Source organism: Ceratotherium simum, chromosome 15 (assembly GCF_057802395.1).
Source record: "Ceratotherium simum simum isolate JZ-2026a chromosome 15, ASM5780239v1, whole genome shotgun sequence".
Taxonomy (NCBI): domain Eukaryota; kingdom Metazoa; phylum Chordata; class Mammalia; order Perissodactyla; family Rhinocerotidae; genus Ceratotherium; species Ceratotherium simum.
In genome coordinates this window covers 37,775,515-37,798,487 of record NC_141914.1, presented here as the reverse complement: position 1 = coordinate 37,798,487, position 22,973 = coordinate 37,775,515, and the positions used below count along the sequence as shown (strand labels likewise).

Here is a 22,973-nt window from a genome sequence, read left to right as displayed (position 1 = left end):
ATAGTGACAGTTTCACTTCTTCCTTTCCAATTTGGATCCCTTTTATTTCTTTCTCTTGCCTGATTGCTCTGGCTAGGACTTCCAGTACTATGTTAAATAGGAGTGGTGACAGTGGGCATCCTTGTCTGGTTCCTGTTCTTAGAGGGATAGCTTTCAGTTTTTCACCATTGAGGATGATATTAGCTGTGGGTTTCTCATATATGGTCTTTATTATGTTGAGGTACTTTCCTTCTATACCCATTTTATTCAGAGTTTTTATCATAAATGGATGCTGGATCTTGTCAAATGCTTTCTCTGCATCTATTGAGATGATCATGTGATTTTTGTTCTTCATTTTATTAATGTGGTGTATTACGTTGATTGATTTGCGAATGTTAAACCATCCCTGCATCCCTGGAATAAATCCCACTTGATCATGGTGTATAATCTTTTTAACGTATTGTTGTATGCGATTTGCTAGTATTTTGTTGAGGATTTTCGCATCGATGTTCATCAGTGATATTGGCCTGTAATTTTCTTTTTTTGTGTTGTCCTTGTCTGGTTTTGGTATCAGGGTAATGTCAGCTCAAAGGGGCTCTCACTAGCCAAATTTAAGACAATTTGAGCATCAAAAAGAATTATGATACTTGATTATAACATGTTCAAAAAAATAATCAAGTCGTCTACAGTAATACCTAAAAAAGAAGGGATGCAGGTAGAGAAGAGAAACCTCATCTTTAAATAAGAATGCCAGCAAATGGTAGAAGGAATGACAATTAGAAAATCACTATTTTGCAACCACCAATGTAATAAGTGATTCATGCAAGAATCTTCAGTCAATACTAAAATCACTGGGTTAAACTTTGTCGGGAACAGGATATTCACTCAGTGTCAAAGTATCACCCCACAGATTACCTGTTAAAAACAAAAAATAATTTAAACAAAGTAAAATAACAAAGGGGAAAGGGCATCTTTATAATGGACAGATTTGGCAGTTATCACCTAGCATTAGCAATAGTGGAACAACCTGACATTACATGTCTCCTCATGGGATGCTACAAGAAGGATACAATATCACCTATGTATAACTCAACAAAGACGTTTAACCTAAATCTAATCATTATGAAACAATTAGGCAATTTTAAAATATGAGACATTCTATAGACGGTTAACCTGGACTCTTCAAAAATTTCAAGGTCATCCTCAAAAAAGTGTGATTACTCCAGAATGATTAAAGGAGACTAAAGTGATATCATAATGAAAAGAGATGTATTTGTCTTGATTGGACCCTGGACTGAAAAAAAAAATGGCAGCAATAAAAGTCATTTTTTGACAACTAAGGAAACTTTTTATTACATGGTATTACTGAATCAGTGTAAATTATCTTAGGAGTGATTAGTATCGTCATTATACAGGAACATGTCCTCATTCTTAAGAAAGGCGTACTGAAACATTTAGGTGTGAAGTGTCATGATGTCTATAACTTACTTTTAAATGTTTAGGAAAAAGTAAGTGTGTGTGTGTACACGTGTGCAAGTGTAAGTGCATGTGCCTGTGTGTGTAGACAGCAAGAGATAATAAAGCAAATGAGCCTAACAGAATTTTCCAGGAAATACCAAATTATTACCTACTCTTAGTGTTTTTATTTCACCAAAGGTTTGTTAAAATGAGATACAGAGGAAGAAATACATCTATATTACACCAAAACATCCAGTTTTAAATGGACAAATAAGCAGTAGGAAGTTCAAGAATTCGTCCTGAATAGAGTGTTTTGGGGCATTGTGCAGACAGAGCTGGAGGGATTTATTATACATTGTTGGCACTCTGTATATTACAGTTTTTGGCAGTATGCTTACAGAATATTGTTCAATATCAGAAAATTCAAGAACAAACCAACAATAAGAACAGGAGAAACACAAAACAAAAATTCTGTGAATTTGAGTAAAGTAACTTGCAAAGAACAAAATTAAGTCTACTTTGTCCAGCATTCTAGCAGCTCTATTACCTAGCACTTTTGTCATTTTTCTATACAAAATCAGTATTCCAAATGATGGCCAAGTATTACCACAGGAGCCTGACAAGACTTCTAAATCATTAAAGTTAACTATGTTCAGTTCCACTTGAACATGATGTAAGTTTTGTAATCTTGTGATCCTTTGAAACCTGTTGACCCATATTTGATATATATGATAGCTCTCTATTAACTGGTATATTTGATTAACCAGAACTATCCGTTGCTTAACAATGGTGGAAAACAGCATGGAGTAGGGGAGCAGGAGTTGGAGCACAACATAACATTTCACGATAAAAAGTAGATATTTATCACAGAGTAACTATTACAAAATAGACCTTCCAACAAAGGTGGGCAATAAAAAACTCAACAATTTCTAAATGTAATATTCAAAATGTATATTTTTACCATCTTTGTGGTTTCTGAATGTTTAACTGAACAAATGGTCACAAAGTGAATTCCAGATTAACCAGGACATTTGTGGAAGGGGGAAGCAGTTGGAGTTGGGGACTTTTGACAATCATCACACTATGACGCTGGTACTATTATTATTCCCATATTGAAAGTGAGGAAACTGAAAGAGAGGTTAAGTAACTTCTCCCAAACCACATAACTAGTGAGTGGGCCCAGCCAGGATTCAAACACAAAGTCCAACCCCAGAGCCCAACACAGGATGACTACAGCATCCAGTATTTCCACTGTGTGCTTGCTTGTTTGAGGAGGGGCTGATGCCACCCTTCATTGAATACCTGCACTGAGGGCTTTGCTTGTGTCATTTCATCTTCACAACAACACTTTGAAGCAGGATTTTTATTCCTATTTTTCAGAAGAGAACACTGAAGCTGAGAGAAATTGAGTAACTTGTCCAAAGTCACATTGCCAATAAAGGGAAGAACCAGGATTCAAACCCAGGTGTGTCTGACTCCACGGCCTTGTCCTTTCCAGGACTACCCTCTGCCTTTCACATTCTGTGTATACATCTTTTCTTATTTTTCAAGAAAGCAAGTCTTCTACTAAACAACTTTTGGTTGTTAAACGTGTGTTCCTATATTTGTCTGGAATTAATAACACAATTTCTCTGAAAATATTCTTTGCTGTAATTAATGAGATTCCACAATATGAGAGAACAAACAAACCAAGTCAGGGGTTTATAATGTAGGAAATTATCATAGAAAGGCCCTCAAAAGCTATCTGGTTCAAATCCCCAAGTTCAACAGGGTCGGAAGCCAGTAATAATTAATGGCAGGTATACAAATCTAACAAAAAAAAGGGCTTGCACCAGTTAGGGATCAGTTGAGGCTATGACATGACTGAAGCTTCATATAATACAAACACATTATTAAATGTTTTTTAAAAGCACGATTCTAAAGAGTTTGCAACCACCGCAAAAACATTCATATTGCATATAATTGCCCTTCTCTTAAAATCAGAAAGCATTCTCATTTTACTTATTTACTTAATTCCTATTTGTTCCAAAAAGAATTTTAAACACCTGAAATCATCCTCATTGTACCTTGTGAGGAACCAAGAAACCCAGAGCCCTGTAGCCATTGGTCTGTAAGATTCTGATGTACATTTATCATATGGGGCCAGAACTCCTATGTGTCACCTGCGGCAAGTCTCCGAATCTAAAACATGAGGATAACAACAGTACCTACCGCATAAGGTTGCTGTGAGGTTTAAATGAGCTGACACATGCAGAAGACTACAACTGTGCCTGCATAGAAGCATCAGTGTGTTATCTGTTACTGCTGAAGATGACGTATGTCCACGATGGAAGCACCACTCAGACAGAAAAGCACCCACCAGCTTTCTCTCTCTCTGAACAGCTTGGAGGAAACTCACTCAGAACTTGACCCCACACTTGTCCTCTTAACATCTGTATCCTGTCCCTTCAACCACCAGTCATGGTAAGAACCCTCATTCTTAGAAAAATCTTCAGTTGACGACTCCACCCACACTACCACTCCATTTTTTTTTTTTTTTTTTTGCTAGTTCTCACAGTCAAACTTCTTGAATATATTTTCAGTAGCTACTGTTATTGATATGACTGAGATGTCCCTTAGGAAAACCAGCTGGCATTACCCTGGGGAAGTCAGAACTTGATTCCGTCCCCGAGTTGCACAGAAGCAGGAAAACAGAACAAATAAAATACCACAGAAATCACAATGTTAATATACTAACGGAGAGAAGTCTATTTGCCCTAAGGTCCTGACAGTTAAATTCTCTAATCAGCTCCTTCTCTCCCTATGGGAAATCTATCAATAGGAAGCCAAACTATAACCAAATGTTTGCTGGGATAGTCCAGTATTAGGGACCAGACATTTCAGCCTCTAGGCAGTGTACCACCTTCTCTGAACAGTCCTGAAAAAAACACTTCCAAATTCTGCCTTTCCAACTCCCAATTTTCTATATTTCCATGCTGCCCATCCACCTTCTGCTGTGACAGCCTTTCTTTAGATATGTTAATATCATCTATTAGATTACATCAAGTGCCACTCTTCCTGCTTTCAACCTGAAAAAGACATCTTTTAAGATGTCTTCTGCAGAAAAACGGAGCTCATCTGTTTGTGATTTTATTAAGTCAGCTCTGAGTTCTGCTGGTGGCACCTACCGCATACCACGTACACTCCCCCATTCCCACCCACCTGTCACCTTCTCATCACTTTTGCTTCCTTAACCCTTAACTTGGATTTCATTCTCCACCACATCCAGTGACCTCTTTACGGTTCTCCTTCTTCTGTATTTCACTATTGCAGTTGATACAATTTGCCAACCATTTCTTTAAAACTTTCCCCATCACTGGCTTTAACAGAGCCAAAAAATCTCCATTGATTTTGCTCATTAATTTTAAATTACTCTATAGTACCTAGGGTGGTTAAGAGTCCAGGTCCTAGAATCAGACAGACCTGGATCCAAATCCAGGCTCTATTCCTTACTAGCTATGTGCCCATGGGCAAGTTACTTCTCTAAGCCCTTTTCCTCAACTGTAAAATGGACATAACGACATAATTGGCTATTAAGTGCTAGCATAATAAGCTTACTCTGGCACAAAGTAATCACTCAATAAATATTACTTATTATCTCTGTGTCCTAATTCTCAGCTCCTGGCATTCTATTCTCTTTCTACCTTGAACAGTTCACTGTCTCAAACAGCTTTGACTAATACTGCAATTAAGTACATGCCTGAAGTTACTGTTGCAGGATTAAACCTTTCACCTTCTTCTTTAGCAATAAAGAAAACCACTACTTGTATATTCCACCAATATCTAAGAAATAGCCTGCTGAAAACTGATTTCATCTTTGTACTCTTTCTTAAAACACTCATTTCCCTTGGCTCTGCAATACCATTATTTCCAGACTTTTCTTATCTGTCCATCTCTTCTTAGACTCCACTGCCAGCTCATCCTCCTATACCCAGACTCTAAACGTCATTGTTCTAAAGAGAAAGCCTAAGGGTTTTCTTCATTTCTCATACTATGGTCTCTCCCCTTGGAGATCTCATGCTTCATCAGCACCACAACCGCAATCTATAAATAAGTAAATGACTTCCACATTAGGTGTCTGGTGCAGACCTCTCCTCTGAGTTCTAGATCCCTATATCCAACTGCCTACTGACATCACCATGCGACGACAAGGCAGCTTAAACTCAATAGATCCCAAACTGGATTCATGGTCTTCCTGGATTCACAATCCATGATCAACTAAACCTAGTTCTTCTCGGATATTTTGTTGCTGTTAGTGAATGAATGGCACCACCACCCATCCAAGTTGCATAATGCAGAAGTCTAGAAGTTATCCTTTATAACTTTCCTCTTCCTCGCCCTCCAAATCTAATCTATTCCAACTTCTATTACATGGATATTGCTGCAAGAATTTCAATCTATTTTTTATACTAATACCAAAATAATCTCCCTTGCTGGCTTCATTCCCCTACTCCCATGTTATCACTGTGATGCCAAGATCTCTACCAACTCAAAACTCCACACTTCCCCACCTTTCCTGTTCATACCTCCCTCACATCTCAACAATCTAATTTCTTATTCCTTCTAAATACTTTGTCTACTCCAGCCACAAAAATCTGCTTTACAATATCTTCATACGATTTATTCTTTCCTATCCCTCTTCACTAGCCAAGCCATGTCTTTTTCTCTCTCAAAACTCCTCTTGGAATCCTTTACTTATTAATTCAACCCAATATCACTCCTTACTGGGAGAAAAATAAAGTTACAGATTCAGGGCCATAGTTTATTCAGCCCCATAATCTATCTTTTGACAGTGACACCAACAGAACATATTATAGTTTCCCTCCCAGACACAGTCCTCAATATCTGTCATTACCCAATACACTAATTATTTCCTTTAATAATACATCAATCACTGCATCTATGAATATATATGTTCTATATGTCTTTTATGAACATGTATGTATTTTTAGCCTTTCTATTTCATAAGGTTATGAATTTCACAAGTTTAACATCAACCATATAAAGCTGAATAAAAGCTGAATATAAAGCTTCCTTTGCCTGTTCTGGTAGCATCAAGATAGTCCTCTCGTCCTAGCATTTTCTGATTTGGTGAACAAGCAGATAGTTTTCTCACCCATATCACTTGTGATTTTAAGAGAATACAAAAATAAACACAGCACGAATCATACCCTTATCCTCGGCTTAAAGGGCATGATCCAGCTGTACTCATATTTGTATTCCTAATTTCCATAATAATATCTCATAAAGAGAAGGTGCTCAGTAAACATTCAACAGAATTAAAGGAATTCTGCTTAGGACTGACGCTATAATGTTCATGAACGCCAAAAAGAAAGCAGGACTTCTCAAATACGTTAACTCTGCTTCTTTTCAAGAAAAATTATATTTCGGCTAAAAAAGGGTAGATACAATTGATGCCCAGTATACGTGAGGAGACTATAACACAGCACCTTGCTGCTCTAAATGAAATGAAGCTCCTCCTGAATGTGATCACTGAATCACTGCCAGCATAGGATGCCTGGAGACCCAGAGAGCTGCCAAAGACTGGAAAAGAGCAAATACATGTAGATCTGATTTTTTAAAAAAACAGAAAGAATTGCCAACAATAATCCAGTATACTTGACAGCAATCTTTTTCTAAATTCAGATTTTAAAAACAGCTTCTAATCACTTAGAAAAGAAAGTGGTAAGCATTTGTGGAACCAACTGGAGTTATACCAGACTAATTTCCTTTCTTTTTTTAAGAGCATGTTTATAGATAGATCATACATAAAAAGCAGTAAAAGTAGTGTGTCGGTAGGATTTCAACAAGGTATTGGACCCGGTTCTCATTATACCTATATGGATAAGATAAATATAAGCTAGATAACAGTACAATTAGGTGGCTAGGTAATTGTATGAATGACCATAACAACAAGTGCCCATTAACAGCCTGCTATCAACCTGAAGGGCCGATCTACCGGCAAGCTTCAGGACTCCATCTGTAGCCTCCTCCTGTTCAACAATTTTATCAATAACTTGACTGAAGACGTAGAAGGTTACTATACTACTGTTGGTACCCAATATGCAGTTAACATGAAACCAGAAAGCTCATAATATATATTATGAAAGAGCCAGGATCTAAAAACACAATGATAAACCAGAAAAATGGGCTAATTCTAATAAAATGAAATTTAATAGGGAAAAATATCTAAGGGATCGATCAGTACCTGTGTCCAAAACTATATCTATAACTGTGAGACAGGCAAGTGCTGTGACTTACTTGCCACATATGTAAAACAAACAAACAAACAAAAGGGCTTTGTGGCTTTAGTTGACTGCAAGTTTAGTTCAATCTGACAGCAGCAAGCTCACTATGATGCGGATATCAGAAAAGCTCATGTGACGCTGGCTGCAGCAGTAGTAGCATCTCAAACATGGGTGATAGCAGTCCTGCTCAACTCTGGACTGATCAGACTACAAATGGGATATTATGTACCCTTCCAGGGCTCACAGTCTTCAAAGGATCATAACCACATTGGCACAAGTTCAGAATAGAACAACCAGAATGCTTAGGAGCCTGGATATTATTCCATAAAAGGAAAGGCAGAAGGGAATAGAGATTTATAAATAGAATAAAACAATGTCTTGAGAGGAAAATGATGGCTACCTTCATTCAGTCATTCAACAAACATAAATTCCAAACCTATTTCAGGCCAGACATTGTGACAGTGGCTGGGGATACAGAGAGAAGATAGTCTATGTCCATGAGAAATTCATACGTATATCTGAAGAGTTGAAACAGCCATGATCTAAAAAAGGATTAGATTGTTCTATAAGATTTCATGAGGCAGGAACAGGACCAATGCAAAGAAATTAGAAAGTAACCGATTTCAGCTCCACATAAGGAAGAGTATTATCAAAGCCGTCTAATGAAGGAAGAAGCTGCCCGAGAAGACTGCAAGGCTCCCATCAGTAATGGTGTACTTAGAAGGGAGATGCTGAAATAAGATAGGCAGTGAACTGGACCATCTTTAATGTTCCTCACATTCTACACTATGATTCCACACTTCCTCAGGAAATGGACTCTCACCAGATTCACCCCACTGTCTACTTCAGCATCTCAGGTTTCCTGCAGTTGCCACTTCCAACTTTGTACTCTGTCCCCTACTGAAGTGACGCCTTATAATTGGGAATGAATCTGAGCTCAATAGGAATAATGAGATATAGGAAGAAACTGACCCATCAGCACACGGAATACAAAAAATCAATACTGTTCCACGTGCCTTGTATTTGAAAAGAAAATGTAAAAATTCTCTATCCTTTAAATCATAAATTCAACTTAAAATATTCCACTATGTTCAATTAATGTAAATAAGGATTTATTATGTACTGCATCTCTTGTTGGTAGCCATTTTTTCCTAACCAACAAGGAAAAAATTTTAACTTAAGATCACTTCGAGAATTTGTTCTAAATAACCTTATAATAGAGGGTTTTGGAGTGTTTATGTGGCAACTAAGTTTAGAATATATGTCTAAAAAGAAATTATTCATCAGATACAGCAGGCCAAATAGCATGAACTGATCAAATTGTAGTATTCTTATTAAATGGCTACTTAAATTTAATCCATTTTAAAAACCATAGGCAGGATAAACATAGAGAAAAGGCCCAGACCATTTAGTTCTGGCTTTCATAAATTGGTTTAAGATTATTTAAGCTTACTTTCATTGATTTTATTTTGTAATTTTAAAACAGTCTTATATATCGGGTCTCTATGCTGCAGCTGGGTATGTAAGGAGTTCACCCTTCCAAACTGTTAATATTAACTTCTTAGAAGCAGTCCCTCACACTTGAGCGCTTTCTCACTCTGGATACAATAAATGGGCCACGATTCGATTTCCAGGGGCTCTTTCCTTTAAATAGCAGCCCAGAAAGACAAAAGTGAGACAGAAAGAGGAGCATCTGTAACTACCAGCCCTGAAAGAAAGGCTTCCCCTCCGGTTGTCGTCAACTCTGACGGCTGTCTACCATTTCTCAACACACTGCCGTCTCGGTTAAAAAAAGAAAAAAAAAAAAAAATCATAGATCCCAGTTTTCCCGGGACGGGGAGATCCCCTTCTGTAGAAGTGGCTAAGTCTCCCCGCGGAATTTCATCTCGTTGCCAAGGCAGCGCCAACCCGAGCCGTCCGGCGGCGCGAGGACAGCTCCCGCCGGCCCGGAGCCCAGGGCGAACCCCGCCGGCGGTCGAGCAGCCCCGGCCCAGCCCGGAGGCCCCGCGGCCGCAGAGTCCCAGCCGCGACCCCAGACGGCTCCGCGGGCGCCCCGGGACCGCGGCAGAAGGCGGGGAGACGCGGCACGACTTACAGTGACACCATCCTAGGTGACAGCACCAGTGCAGCTTGAAGCACTTGCCATGGCTGTGCGTGGCACAGATGGAGAGCCCGTCGCACGGCTGGAAGTCGGGTCTGCGGGCAGCGCAACTCCGCGCCAGGGCCTGAGCCTCGTCCACTTTCTCGCTCTTCCAACCCCGCTCGGGCGCCGGCGCCGCCGCACTCATCTCCTCTCCCTCCGCGGAGCCGACACCGGGAGACCGGGAGAAGCAGCGTCTGGGCGGGCAGGAAGCCGAGCCGGCTGCAGACGCGGGAGGGCGCGGCGCGGGCCGGGAGTCACGCCAGCGCGCGGCGGTGGCGGTGGCGGTGGCGGGAGCGACGCGGTGCCAGGCTCGCGGAGGAGCCGCCCCGGGCGCTGCGACCGGGGGCTGGGCCTGCCGCCGCCCCCCTCCCTCTCTCCCGCCCTCCTCCCTCTCTCCCGCCCTCCTCCCTCTCTCCCGCCCTCCGCCGCGGCGCGCGCCGCGCCCCCACGCGCACACGCACGCGCACACGCGCGCGCCGGCCAGCCCCGGCCGACGCCGCGCGTCCTTCGGCAAACCCCGCCTCTTGACGGCCAGCCTGCGGGGAAGCGCGGTCGTCGGCGTCCCCTCCTCTCACAGCGAGTCCCTGCCACACACGCACTCCTTCCTGGGAGACTGGCCCCGACCGATAGGAACGTACACACGCCTCGGCGGCTTGGTAGTCACACGCACACCAGCTTACACGGACGCTTCCCACACACGCTGCCCTCCGAGCTGGGTCGTCTCGGGAACGGCCACACACACTCACACTCCACGGAGGGCTGGGCGCACCGAGGACACGCCCAACCGAACCGCTCCGTGGGCTAGGCCCTGCGCGTCCGCCAGCGAGGTTGTCTCACACACACAGCCTCTCCCCGCACGCGTCTCACAATTCCCTCGTACACACTTCCCAGAGTGTCTGGGCACAGAGACCCTCGAAGGCGCGGGCACGTGCACACGCGCGCTCACTCCCCCAGGGCCTGCCTCCCGCTCCGAGCGGCCACTGGGGCGCACTTCAGGCTACAGCCGCCTACCCCGGCCCAACCCTCAACCCTCAACCCCAGCACCACATCCCGCGCCGGCCCGCAGCTGCCGCTGCCCGCCGCAATCTCGGCGTGGGCTGCAGCCCCCGCCTTGCTGAGCGGGAAAGTAACCAAGCTGGGTGCGTGTGTGTGTGTGTGTGTGTGTGTGTGTGTGAGAGAGAGAGAGAGGGAGAGAGACAGAGAGAGAGAGATGCATGTGTGGTGCACGGGACTGGTATGTGGAATGTCTTGCATGTGAATTTGCGAGTTTGGTGTGTGTGATGTATGTGTTGTGTGGGTGTATGATTGTTATGTGGAGTATATGAGGTATGTGTGTACAGTTAGATGTGTTAAGTGGGTACACGATACAGTGATGTGTGTGTGGTGTGCGTGATGCAGGTAACTTATGTGGAGTGTGATGAGATGTATGTATACATGTGTATGTGGCATAGATGTATATGACCAATGTGGAGTGTGGGTGGTGTGTATGTGTGTAGTATGTGTGTAGTAGAGTGTATGTGATGTGTGTAGTTGAGTATGTGTTTGTATTCATGTGTACATGGTGTGTGGGTGGGTTTGGTTGTTATACAGAATGTATGTGTGTGTAGAAAGTGTGTGGCAGTGTGATGTGTGTGACTGGCATGTCGAGTGTGTGTGTGGCGTATATGGGTGGAGTTGGGTGTGTGTGGTACGTGTGGGTGTGGCACACAGACAGGACTCATGTTTGCCTTGGACTCTGTGTGTGCCTTTGAGTGTTAACGCAGGCCCTGGCCAGCTCGTATGACTGGCCCTGATGGAGGCTGCAGCTCCCCCACACCGTCAGCTTGCCTTCTTCCCTACTGGGGACAAGTTGCTCCAAATAGATTTTCCACGCCAGGCTCAGCTGCTGAGAACCCACCCCTGGCTGGATTTAGTGAATAGAAAACAAACCATTTGCTCCCAGGGAGCACGGTTGGGAATTAGTGTTTCCCTCCAACAAGGCCAGAGCCCAGCCTGAACACAGAAAAGGAGGGGACTTCCTCTAGTTATTTGCCAAATGTTTTTCAGAGCAGAGGAAAAGGCCTGTAATTGCCAAGGTTTAGGGAACAACAGCAAAAAGCCTTTCAGCACAAATGCATGTGGGAACATGTTTATGCCTGGGTCCACGTTCACCATTACTTTATTCCTCTCTTGCTTTGCACTGACAAGGAGACTCATCGTGGCTTTGAGATAACCAAATGCATCTTCAAGCACTGAAAATCCTTGCTGCCATAAGCAGTCTTTCATAGTTTTCCCTTTTATTTAACCTTGGCTTAAGAAGGGAAATGTAATTTGCATATATCTGACTCTAGTCAAGTCTTCATTTATTAGGAGTTGAGAGATACTCAATTTGGTGGCAAAAATATTTTCAAGAAAGGTTTGAATCAAAATCTCAATATATGGTTCCCCCGATAACCTAATATTGAAACAGTTATTAACGTGAAGCATCATCTCTTCAGCTTCAGCCCCAGGCACCCCTTCCCGAAAAAAATTTTAAGCAAGTACATCCCTGACTCATAAAATCTATCCATCCCTGCTTTTAATTTCGCAGTCTGATCTATCTCAGAATAATATGAGTAAAAGGAAGAAAAAACTTAATCAAAGAAATTCATAATCCATTGTTGTTGTAGTAAACCAACTCAGAATTTTTCAAACAAAGGGGCCTGCCCATCTCTCTTACCTTATTTTTCTCCTTCCCCAACCTATAAACTCAGTCTAACACTGTCCAAATTGAATCCTTTCAGTATTTCAGTAACCCAATGTTTGAACAGGATCTTTCACTGGCTTTTTACTCTAGAATGAACATGTAAGATTCTACTATATATGAAACCATACCATCTCAGCTAGTGAAAAATGAGCGTGAAAAATAATGTAATAAAGCACCTTAGCCAGGAGGCAAGGTTAATTACCCAAATATCCTACTTTATGTTAGCCACGTAATTTGAGGCTGAGAAGCCTTTACATTTTCTATAACATAAAACTCGTTCTGTCCCCTTGCCCTAAAGATGTTATTAACTTCTACTGCCTGCAGTGGAGCAGGAGGAGATAAATGTGCTGTGACTTCAAACATATAGACACACAGTCTTCAGGATGTGTTGTCAGAATACAAGTTTGTCAGGTTTTATTATGGAAAACGAAATGTATACAAAAGTAGAAAGACTGGTATAATGAAGCTTATGTACCCGTCACCTGGTTTCAATAATTATTAACTCATTTGGAAAATCTTGTTTCATCTATAGCTCCACCCACTCCTGACTCCCACCCTGCCACTGGATTATTTTGAAGCAGATCCCAGACATCATATCATTTCATCCATAAATATTGTAGCATTTATCTCTAAAGGAATGTTTAAAAACCATAACCCACAATACCATTATGACATAATAGGATACAATTCGATCATAAATATGACCTTATCCCATAGCTGCTGACCACTTCTCTTTAAGAAGGTCACTCCTTCTGCCTGGAATTTTCCTCTTTTCCCCCTCTTTCTCTCCTGCCTATCTCTTCAGTTTATGTGCCACTTTCTCAAAGAAGCTTTCTCTGACCAACCCAGACAAAGTTATATACACTCTCCCTTCATATCACTTAACTCAACTTTAAACAAATAATTAAAGAAGGAATTATTGAACTAATGTCTTTCCCCTTTTTCCCTCTCCCCTGCAGTAAACTGTAAGCTCCTTGAGGGAAGGAATATGTCCTCGGTCTTGTTCACTATCTTGTTGCCAGTACTTCAGAGAATAAATAATTGCTAAAGTGGTGAAAATTATTCCATCTCAGACTCCCCAAAGCTGGAAAAAGTCCATCTGTGGTAACTTGTTTGCAAATATGTGTGAATAATTCATATAACCACACCTTTGTATATTCTGCTCTCTGCTGACTGTGAGCTTACCTACATGTATTAGTTATCTATTGCTGTGTAACAAATCACTCCCAAATTAAAACAACACACAGGTTCTGTGGGTCAGGAAACCAGGCATAACTTAGCTAGGTTCCCTGCTTCAAAGTCTCTCACAAGGCTGTAATGAAGCTCTGGGCCATGGTTGCATTTCTCACTGGTTGTTGGCTGGAGGGTGCCCTCAGCTCCTTGCCACATGGGTCTCTCTATAGGGCAGCTTGCTTTACCAGAGCAAGCAAGTAAAAAGAGTTAGAGAGTGTCACAAATTTTTATAACCCAGTCTCACAAGTGATATCCCATCACTCTTGCCGTATTCTATTTGTTAGAAGCAAATCATTAGGTGATTTGCAAATCTCCTCACACAAGGGGAGGAGATTACGCAAAGGCGTGAATATCAGGAGGCAAGAATCACTGAGAGCCGTTTCAGAAGCTGCCTACCGCATCGTGGGACTTGCTTTAGCCAACAGAAGAAAAGCAAACATGGCATAGTACAAGTTGCCAAAGAACATGTTCATTGGGGTTTGCTTTCTCTTTCTGTGCTTGGAACCCTGAGACCACCATGTGTACAAGCCTGAGCAAGCCCACTGGAGGATGAAATGCCTTGCAGAGGAAAATGGAGGTGCCCCAATTGACAAGCAGCCAATCCTCAGCCAATGGTATATCAACCCCTAGAACTATCAGTGGGGCTATCCTAGATCATCCTAGACTCAGCAGGTGATCACAGAAGCATGCGAGAGTCTGGTAGAGATCTGCTGAGCCAGTCCTGACCAGAACAACCACTGCGACACACTACAGAATCGGGAGCTACATAAAACGATGGTTGTTTTAAGCTGCTAAGCTTTGGGTGGTTTCCTACGTAGTAAAAGCTAACTGTAACACTCACCAATCCTCTCATGTTGTAGACAAAGTCATTGAGGATTCAAGAGGCTAAATGACGTGGTTGATGTCACTGTGCAGCAAGCATAGTGGGAAAAGTTGTCTAGGACCTGGCGTCAGAACAATGAAGCGGGTTCAAGTCTAAGCTCTATCATTTTCTGTCTGGGAGACCTGGGCAAATCCCTCATGCGTTCTGGACTTCAGTTTCTTTTTTTTTTTTGTGAGGAGGACTAGCCCTGAGCTAACATCCGATGCCAATCTTCCCCTTTTTTCTTGAGGAAGATTGGCCCTGGGCTAACATCTGTGCCCATCTTCCTCTACTTTATATGGGACGCCGCCACAGCATGACTTAACAAGCGGTGTGTCGGTGCACGCCCGGGATCCGAATCTGCGGACTCAGGGCCGCCGCAGCAGAGCGCGCGCACTTAACTGCTGCACCACCAGGCCGGCCCCTGGGCTTCAGTTTGTTTAACAGCAAAACAAAACAGAAGGTTTTCCAGAATATCTTTTAGCACTCAAACTTATGACTTGTCCGGTTGGATATAGATAGAGCTAGGGTTAGAATCCTTTTGGTTCAGATGTCATTTTTGAATAGTCAGATACTCCCTTCTTATTTTCTTGCACGTATTTTTCTAACGCTTATGTAAGTTATGTCTATGCACACCAACCATTCTGAACACTTTGATAAAACGAGTCCTTACAAATCAGTTACTTTTTGGTTGCTTGATTGAACCAAGCAACTAATTCCACCATAGCTATAAATAACCTGCTAGTAATTGGTCAATTTGTCATATTAAAGCAATTAGAATGATGAAGTGGATGGAGAAGCTTCCAAATGAGGTGCAAGTAAATTAGGAGTCTTCTGCGGGGCGGGAGGACTCCTCTTCAGCATTGCCGCTGGCATAATTCAGACCCTCACCATCCCCTTTGGCATAAAGCAAAGAGCAGCAGCTTTGGAATCAGACAGAATGGAATCAAAGCTCAGCTCCACTACCACCTAGGTGGGTGATCTTGGTCAAGTTCTTTAGCCTCACTTCTGAAATGAGAATTATAATTCCTACCTTGTACACTTGCAGTGAGCACTAATATGGTAACACACGTGAAGAGCCTAGCACTGTATCTGGCACATTGCAGATCCTCGATAAATATCAGTCCTCCTCTTCCCAGCACCTCCAAATGCCCTCCATGTCCACAGGCTCTATGCTCTAAGCCTTCCTTCACAATGTGAGAAGAGAGCTCTCTAAAATCTGATCGTATCGTATCATACCCGGCCTTAAAAACCACTGACGCTTCTCATTGCCTACTGAAAAAAATTCAAACTCCTTAGTAGGCTATTCAAAGCCCTCCCAACCTCTTCATCAGCTACCCTTCCCCATCCCTCCAAATCTGTACCCTCCCCGGATTATTGTTTTGTTTCTGGATATGTAATATCCTCTCCTGCCTGCCTCTGTGCCTTCCCTCATCCTCTTCCCTTTGTCTTGAATTGCATGGCCTCCTGTATGCATGAGGAATCCTGCTTTTCCTTCAAGTTCTACCTCAAATGCTACTTGAAGCCTTTTCTTAGTTCACTCCCTCCTCCATACTCAAGGATATACTGTGCCTACTGCTTGGTACCTCAAGTACTGAGGCAGGCCAAGTATATTTCCAGTGTCTGGCATTGTGTTGGGTACTAGGAAACTCTCAACAAATATTTTTAAATGGACACATTGAAAGATTTATGACTAAAAATTCGTAAATAGTATGGAAAAGCAAAACATCTGTTTTGCAAAGTTGAAGCCCCCAGAACTAGGAGATTCCTTTGAAGCCTTTGAAATTAAAAAGAAGCCTTACTTAATACACTGGCTTAGAATCTTACTGAATGTCTTACCTTTATAGGTGACTCAAGCTGCAACAGCTGCAGACTCGAAGAGGTATTTTAGACATTGCAAAAATGACAGATCCATAATAGAGAAATATTCACGGTCCCTCTCTACACTTCTGATATTGCACCATGAAGGGCAGCTTTCCTGCAAAATACCCATTATGCCACCATCAAAGACAAAAGAGAAAAACAAACAGACCCCGAGACAGTCCAAAATCGCATTTCTTAGATTTTTAAAGGGGTAGAAGTGGTTGATGTTTGTGGATCGCCTTAATATGATTTTCAAAAGTCACCATTCTGTCCCTCGGCTGCTCTTTGAAAGGGGCACATCAGTTTTGTGCCAATTTTTTTATCAATGAGAGAAATATTTTTATCGATGAAAAAATTTTACCTCCAGAGTATGTCTTGAACATAAAAGGGGAAGGCAAAAAGGCCCGTCATTAACTTGCCAAGCAATCAGCCTCCTGTGGGCATCAGCACACACCCTCAGTGTTCAAGCTGACAACCACTGAACTTTTCCTGAGTGATGTGGTGTGACACTAATAGAGGTAGGATCTGGGTCAATTTTGTGCTCCACACAGCACAACCCGTTCTTTACGCTCCGATGGTCCACACTTACTTCTGGAAGCAATGGACCTATCATAATTTTGAAACAAGAACACTGTTTCTTTTAATGGTAGGATAACACACACATTCTTCCATTTCCATAAAAAAAAAAAAAAAAAACTTTTTTCTTGATGATTAGCAATTAAAATAATTCAGCTTTAATTAGCTCATTTCGGTAAGCAGCTAAAGGCTAAAATGACAGTGAAGAGCAATCTGGAATACAATGACTGACTCATGGATTATAAATGAGGCAACCGAGGTACCACATGCAACCTGTGAAGATGCTGGGCTGCGGTCAGCACTCTGTCCACACCCAGGGCCCCAAGCACTGAGGCAGTGTCCAGCACACAATGCCGGGCTCATTTATCCACTCCACAAATAGCTATTGAGTGTTCTATGTGCCAGCCTCTGGGCTGGATGCTGGAGATAATTTAGAGGGGAGACATAAACCAACTGTAAGAGTATAAAAGATAATCGCTTTGATTAAGGGGTTTAAACAAAGCACAACAGAAGAATGAGGAAGACACAGATAAGTCTGCTTGGAGCCATAAAAAAACATTTTATGGATAGGAAGAGTTAGCACTGGTGATGCTGACAAGTGAGGGTAGGGTATTATGGGAGAGGGAACAGCATGCATGCAGGCAAGCAAGACAAGGGCCGCTCTGTAAGTCTGTCTTCCTTGAAAGTACTGTGGGCCTGAAGGAACAGTCAGACAAGAGGGGGAATTGGTGGGCGGGGCCAGATCAGGAAAACCCCTCAAAGTTTCCATGTAGTCCTCTAAACCAGTACTTTCTGAACACCTTTCAGCTAGAAGCACTTTGTTCAATGGAAACACCTATCAGAAATCATAAATGAAACAGATTTGTAAAGTCCAGCTGCTCCCATTGAGGCTGATACATGTTGGTGGAGAATGTTGGACCCCCATTTGTTTGTAACCCCCACAACACTAGACCCAAACCACTGCTTCAGGAGGGAGATGTTGTAGTAGGCAGCCGCCAGCATGGCCCCCAGTGATCACCACCTCCTGGTATTCACGCTCTGCATAGTTCCCTCCCTTGAGTGTGGACTAGACTTAGCAACTCCAAAAATAGTGATGGAGTCACTTCCAAGATTAGGTTACAAAGACTGTGGCTACTGTTGTCTTGGTCTCTCTGTCTCTCTCCCTTTCAGAGATCTCACTCTGAGGGAAGCCAACCGCCATGTTGTGAGTGGCCCTATGAAAAACCCCACATGGGAAGGAACTGACATCTCTAGCCAACAGCTAGTGAGGACCTGAAGCCTGCTAACAACCACATGAGCGAGCTTGGAAGCAAACCCTCCCGGCTGAATCCTGAGATGAAACCACTGTTCTAGCCCACACCTTGAATGCAGCCTTGTAGGAGACCCTGAACCAGCTAAGCTGCAGGTTAGACACCTGACCCGCAGAAGCTGTGAGATAATAAATGTTTCTTGTTTTAAACCTCTAAGTTGTGGAGCCATTCTTTATGCAGCAAGAGATAGCTAATACAGGGGCCACTGAGGAATTCTGAGCACAGAGTGACAGGATCAATTGTGCATTTTAAATGCTAACTCTGCAATGAGCCAGGAGGAGAAATTGAAGGGGGCAAGACCAGAGATAAGCAATTGCTAGTCCAGGAGGAAGATGGATAGGGCCTGAACATTGGGGGCGGAAAGGAGGGGAAGTGGTATAAATCCTGAAGAGGTAAAATCAATAACATTTGGGATTATTTGGTTCTGGAAAGCAAAGCAGTTTCAGGGACCATGCCAGAAACTTTGTTCCCCCTAGCCAGGGGAACAAAGAAGGAGGAATATGTTTGGAAAGAAAGAAAAAGAGTTCAATTTGAGATGTGTGGAGATCGAAGTGGGAGTCATTCTTATGGAGAACACTAGTAATAGCTACTTGGAGGCATGATTCAAAGAAATCTGAAATAGGATACTCTGCATAAGAAATTATACTTACAAGGGCTGGCACGGTGGCGCAAGTGGTTAAGTGCGCACACTCCGTTGTGGCAGCCCGAGGTTCGCAGGTTCGGATCCCAGGCGCGCACCGACGCACCGCTTGGCAAGCCATGCTGTGGCGGGATTCCATATAAAGTGGAGGAAGATGGGCACGGATGTTAGCACAGGGCCAGTCTTCCTCAGCAAAAAAAGAGGATGATTGGCAGGTGTTAGCACAGGACTGATCTTCCTCAAAAAAAAAAAAAAAAAGAAAAGAAATTTTACTTACAAGTTAGGGCACTTCACTCACAGAGGCTGCAAACTCCAATGCCTTTGGGGGCCAAGAAACTAACAGAAGAGTGAAGAGCTCTGAGCATAAAGTAATAGGGAGTGGTGGCGACTGTTGAACTGCAGAGGGCCTGCCTTCCTTAAAGTTTTCGAAGCCAAACATGTTTGAAACGCTGTGCTGCCTGCAAGGCTGAATTCAGTTTCAAGAGAAGTTGGTCAGTGAACTAAAACTCTGCCTTAGGAAGGTGTCACAGCAGAGTGGAAAGGACATGAGCTTTGGAGGCAGGCAGCACTAAGTTCAAATCCTGCCTCCACTGCTTGCTAACTGGTGCCACTGGACAAGTTACTTACGCTCTCTGAGCCAGCATTCATTTCCTTAGCTGTACACAGGGTTAGTAATACCAGTTTTAGTGGGGTCATTGTGATTGAGTGAGATAATGATTGTTAAATGCCAAGCACAGTTCCTGGCACAAAATAGGCACTTAAGAAGTGGTAGCTGGGGCCGGCCCCGTGGCTTAGCGGTTAAGTGCGCGCGCTCGGCTACCGGCGGCCGGGTTCGGATCCTGGGCGCGCACCGACGCACCGCTTCTCCGGCCATGCTGAGGCCGTGTCCCACACACAGCAACGAGAAGGATGTGCGACTATGACATACAACTATCTACTGGGGCTTTGGGGAAAAAAAGGAGGAGGATTGGCAATAGATGTTAGCTCAGAGCCGGTCTTCTTCAGCAAAATGAGGAGGATTGGCATGGATGTTAGCTCAGGGCTGATCTTCCTCACTAAATAAATAAATAAATAAGAAGTGGTAGCTGACATTATGATGGTGATGTAATAATGGCCATCATCTCCCATTGACGGGCACTTCAATTTTGCATTCCCGAGAGTGAGAATTTGTTTCGACCACTGCCTTAGCAGTCATCTTCACCTGAAGGAAGAGAAGGGGTGGTCATGTCATGTAAAGCCTACCCAAACTGCTCCTTTAGCAGGAGCTATGGGTGGACAGTTTCCCATAGAAGGAATTATGGGCATGGAGGCACCATGATTGACATGCCTAATATAGTGCATATGTGAGTGTGTATCCAGGAGGCCAGGAGGCTGGAGGTGGCAGGGCAGATCAGAAATATGATACCATTATTTCGTAAGTCAGTACAACAATATTATTCAGCCATAAAAATAAAGGAAATCCTGCCATTTGCAACAACATGGATGGACCTTGAGGGCATTATGCTAAGTGAAATAAACTAGAGAGAGAAAGACTAGTACCATATGATCTCACTTATATATGGAATCTAAAAAACAAAAAAACTCCAACTCATAGATACAGAGAATAGAGGAGTGGTTGCCAGAGGCAGCGGGTTGAGGGAGGGCAGTGGGAGGCAAAATGGGTGAATATGGTCACAAGGAACAAATTTCCAGTTATAAAATAAATAAGTCCTGGGGATGTAATGTACAGGATGGTACCTATAATTAACTATGTTAACTATATTGTATATTTGAATGTTGCTAATATAATAAATCTTAAAAGTTCTCATCAGAAGAAAAAAATTTGTAATTATGTGTGGTGATGGATGTAAACTAGACTTATTGTGGTGATCCTTTCACAATATATACATATATTGAATCATTACATTGTACACTTGAAACTAATATAATGTTATATGTCAATTATACCTCAAAAGAAAGTCAGTATGAAATTAGTTGCAGGAACATGACGTAACATTACAACACTAGAAACTTATTCCAGGAGGCCCTGTCTTTTCCCTTCACCCTCAATAGATCAGGTACAAAGAATCATCAATGCAGGTACCTCCAAACATAATGTCTATGGTGTTGCACCTAGGTTCTTTACATAGCTGTCTGGAAAATGAATCCCTTCTCTGCCCCAGCTTCAAAGGGACAAGGATATGACTTGGTTTCTTTCTCTGCTACTCATTCCTACTTGGCTTGGGTGTATATCTGTGTGGAATTTGGGACACTGCTTACTCCAGTCCTGAGCAGAGCTAGTCCCTCTAGGGTGTGATAGGACCAAGGCTTCTTCTCCCTCACTGGCAGCTGGCTTTCCCCAGGGAGCTGCTGTCCCTGGGACTTTCATCCTCTACTTCCCAGAGAGAAAGCCAAGCCCCACTGGCAGCTGTTGTGATTTCCAGGAGGCACAGAGCTAGGGACTCCCCTCCCTCCTCACATCTCTCATGGGTGTCCATCCAAATGCACATGTTTCTCTTTGGAAGCTGAAGGTGTCAATAGCTTTGAAAGTGACTGAGAGGAGAGATTTGTGGATTCATAGATTGACAGGATTGGAGTAAAATGCCCCTTTTATTACTCAGAAAAGTGGAGTCACAAAAAAGTGATGAAGTAACTTGCCGAGGTCATGAAACTACTCATTCCACAATCTATTCCTGGTGGAGAAGGAAATAGAGATATTCGGTGATTCTAAAGCCACTGGTCTTCCTTCTGCCTTAGAAGTGTGAAGAGGAATTGGCTTCTGCTTTTATGCATTTTACATTTGGATTATTCCTTTTCACTCTCTACTTATTGTTGGTTATTAGGGTGATGTTTTGATACTGTGATACTACAGCCAAGTACCCAGCAATGCCCAAACCCTGCTTGCCTGGCACTCCCGTCTCCCTTTTCCACCAGGCTCCAAGGAAGCTAAGCAGAATAAATCATCACAGATTGTGAAACAAGATACCTCTCTATTAGGATGGCCCAGGCGCCCACACACCAGTCTAGAGCTCTCTGGTAGAAAAGTAAGTGAGGCCTACTTCCTCTTAGGCTATCCCTGCCCTCTGACCATATGCAAAGAGGAGGAAGTCAAAGAAATAGGGGAACTGGCCAGGTTTGCACAATAGGCCTTGGCTTACTTACTCACCCAAATGCATGTTAGGAGGAAAGTAGAAGAGGGAAGAGACTGTCTAGGCCTGATCCATGTAGAAGTGATACAGGAAGCCCAAGAAAGGAGTACATGGGTTCACACCCTTTAGTAAACGTAGGCTGTCTTAGTTACCTGGTGCTGCATAACAACTCACTCCAGAATGCAGTGGCCTACAACAATAATCATTGATTATCTCTCGCAGTTTCTGCGGGTCAGGAATTCAGACAGCTGGTAACAAGAATGTCTTTTCTCCTTCACAATTTCCGGAGTCTCCACTGGAAGACTCAAAGGGTAAGGACTGGACCTGTCTGAAGGAGCATTCACTCACATGTCTGGTAGTTGGCTGTCGGCCAGAACACTCACATGTGGCCTTTCCATGTGGCTTCCTCAAAACATGGCAAATGTCCAGAGAGAGAGCCAAGCGAAAGTCATGTTAACTTGTAGGACCCAGCCTCAAACATCATGCAGCATCACTTCTGCTGTATTCAATTAGTTGAGGCAGTTACAAAGGTCTGCCGAGGTCCAGAGGGAAAGAATAGACTCATAATGAAGCGTGTCAGCATCATATTTTAGGACAAGAGAGAGAGATGAGACATTTTTGGAAACGACAATCTGCCGCACAATCCAATCGATGTCTTGGACTCTGACTATTCAGATTAGAAACTTCTTCCTTATTCAATGCGGAGCAAGGAAGAAAGGTTATTTGAGATAAGCATGGCTGGAAAAAGGGCCTAAAATTTTATTTCTCA

At 43.0% G+C, this 22,973-nt stretch overlaps 1 protein-coding gene across 1 annotated transcript in view; it reads right to left on the bottom strand.

Annotated features, from left to right (window-relative positions):
- C15H3orf70 (chromosome 15 C3orf70 homolog) overlaps window positions 1-10,140 on the bottom strand; it is a 90,608-nt gene extending 80,468 nt beyond the window's left edge. The window contains exon 1 of the mRNA XM_004424626.3: window positions 9,820-10,140. Within this exon, the coding sequence (XP_004424683.1) occupies window positions 9,820-10,012 (193 nt within the window). The 5' untranslated portion in view covers window positions 10,013-10,140. The remainder of the gene's footprint in view (window positions 1-9,819) is intronic.
- Between the last annotated feature and the right edge of the window lie 12,833 nt (window positions 10,141-22,973).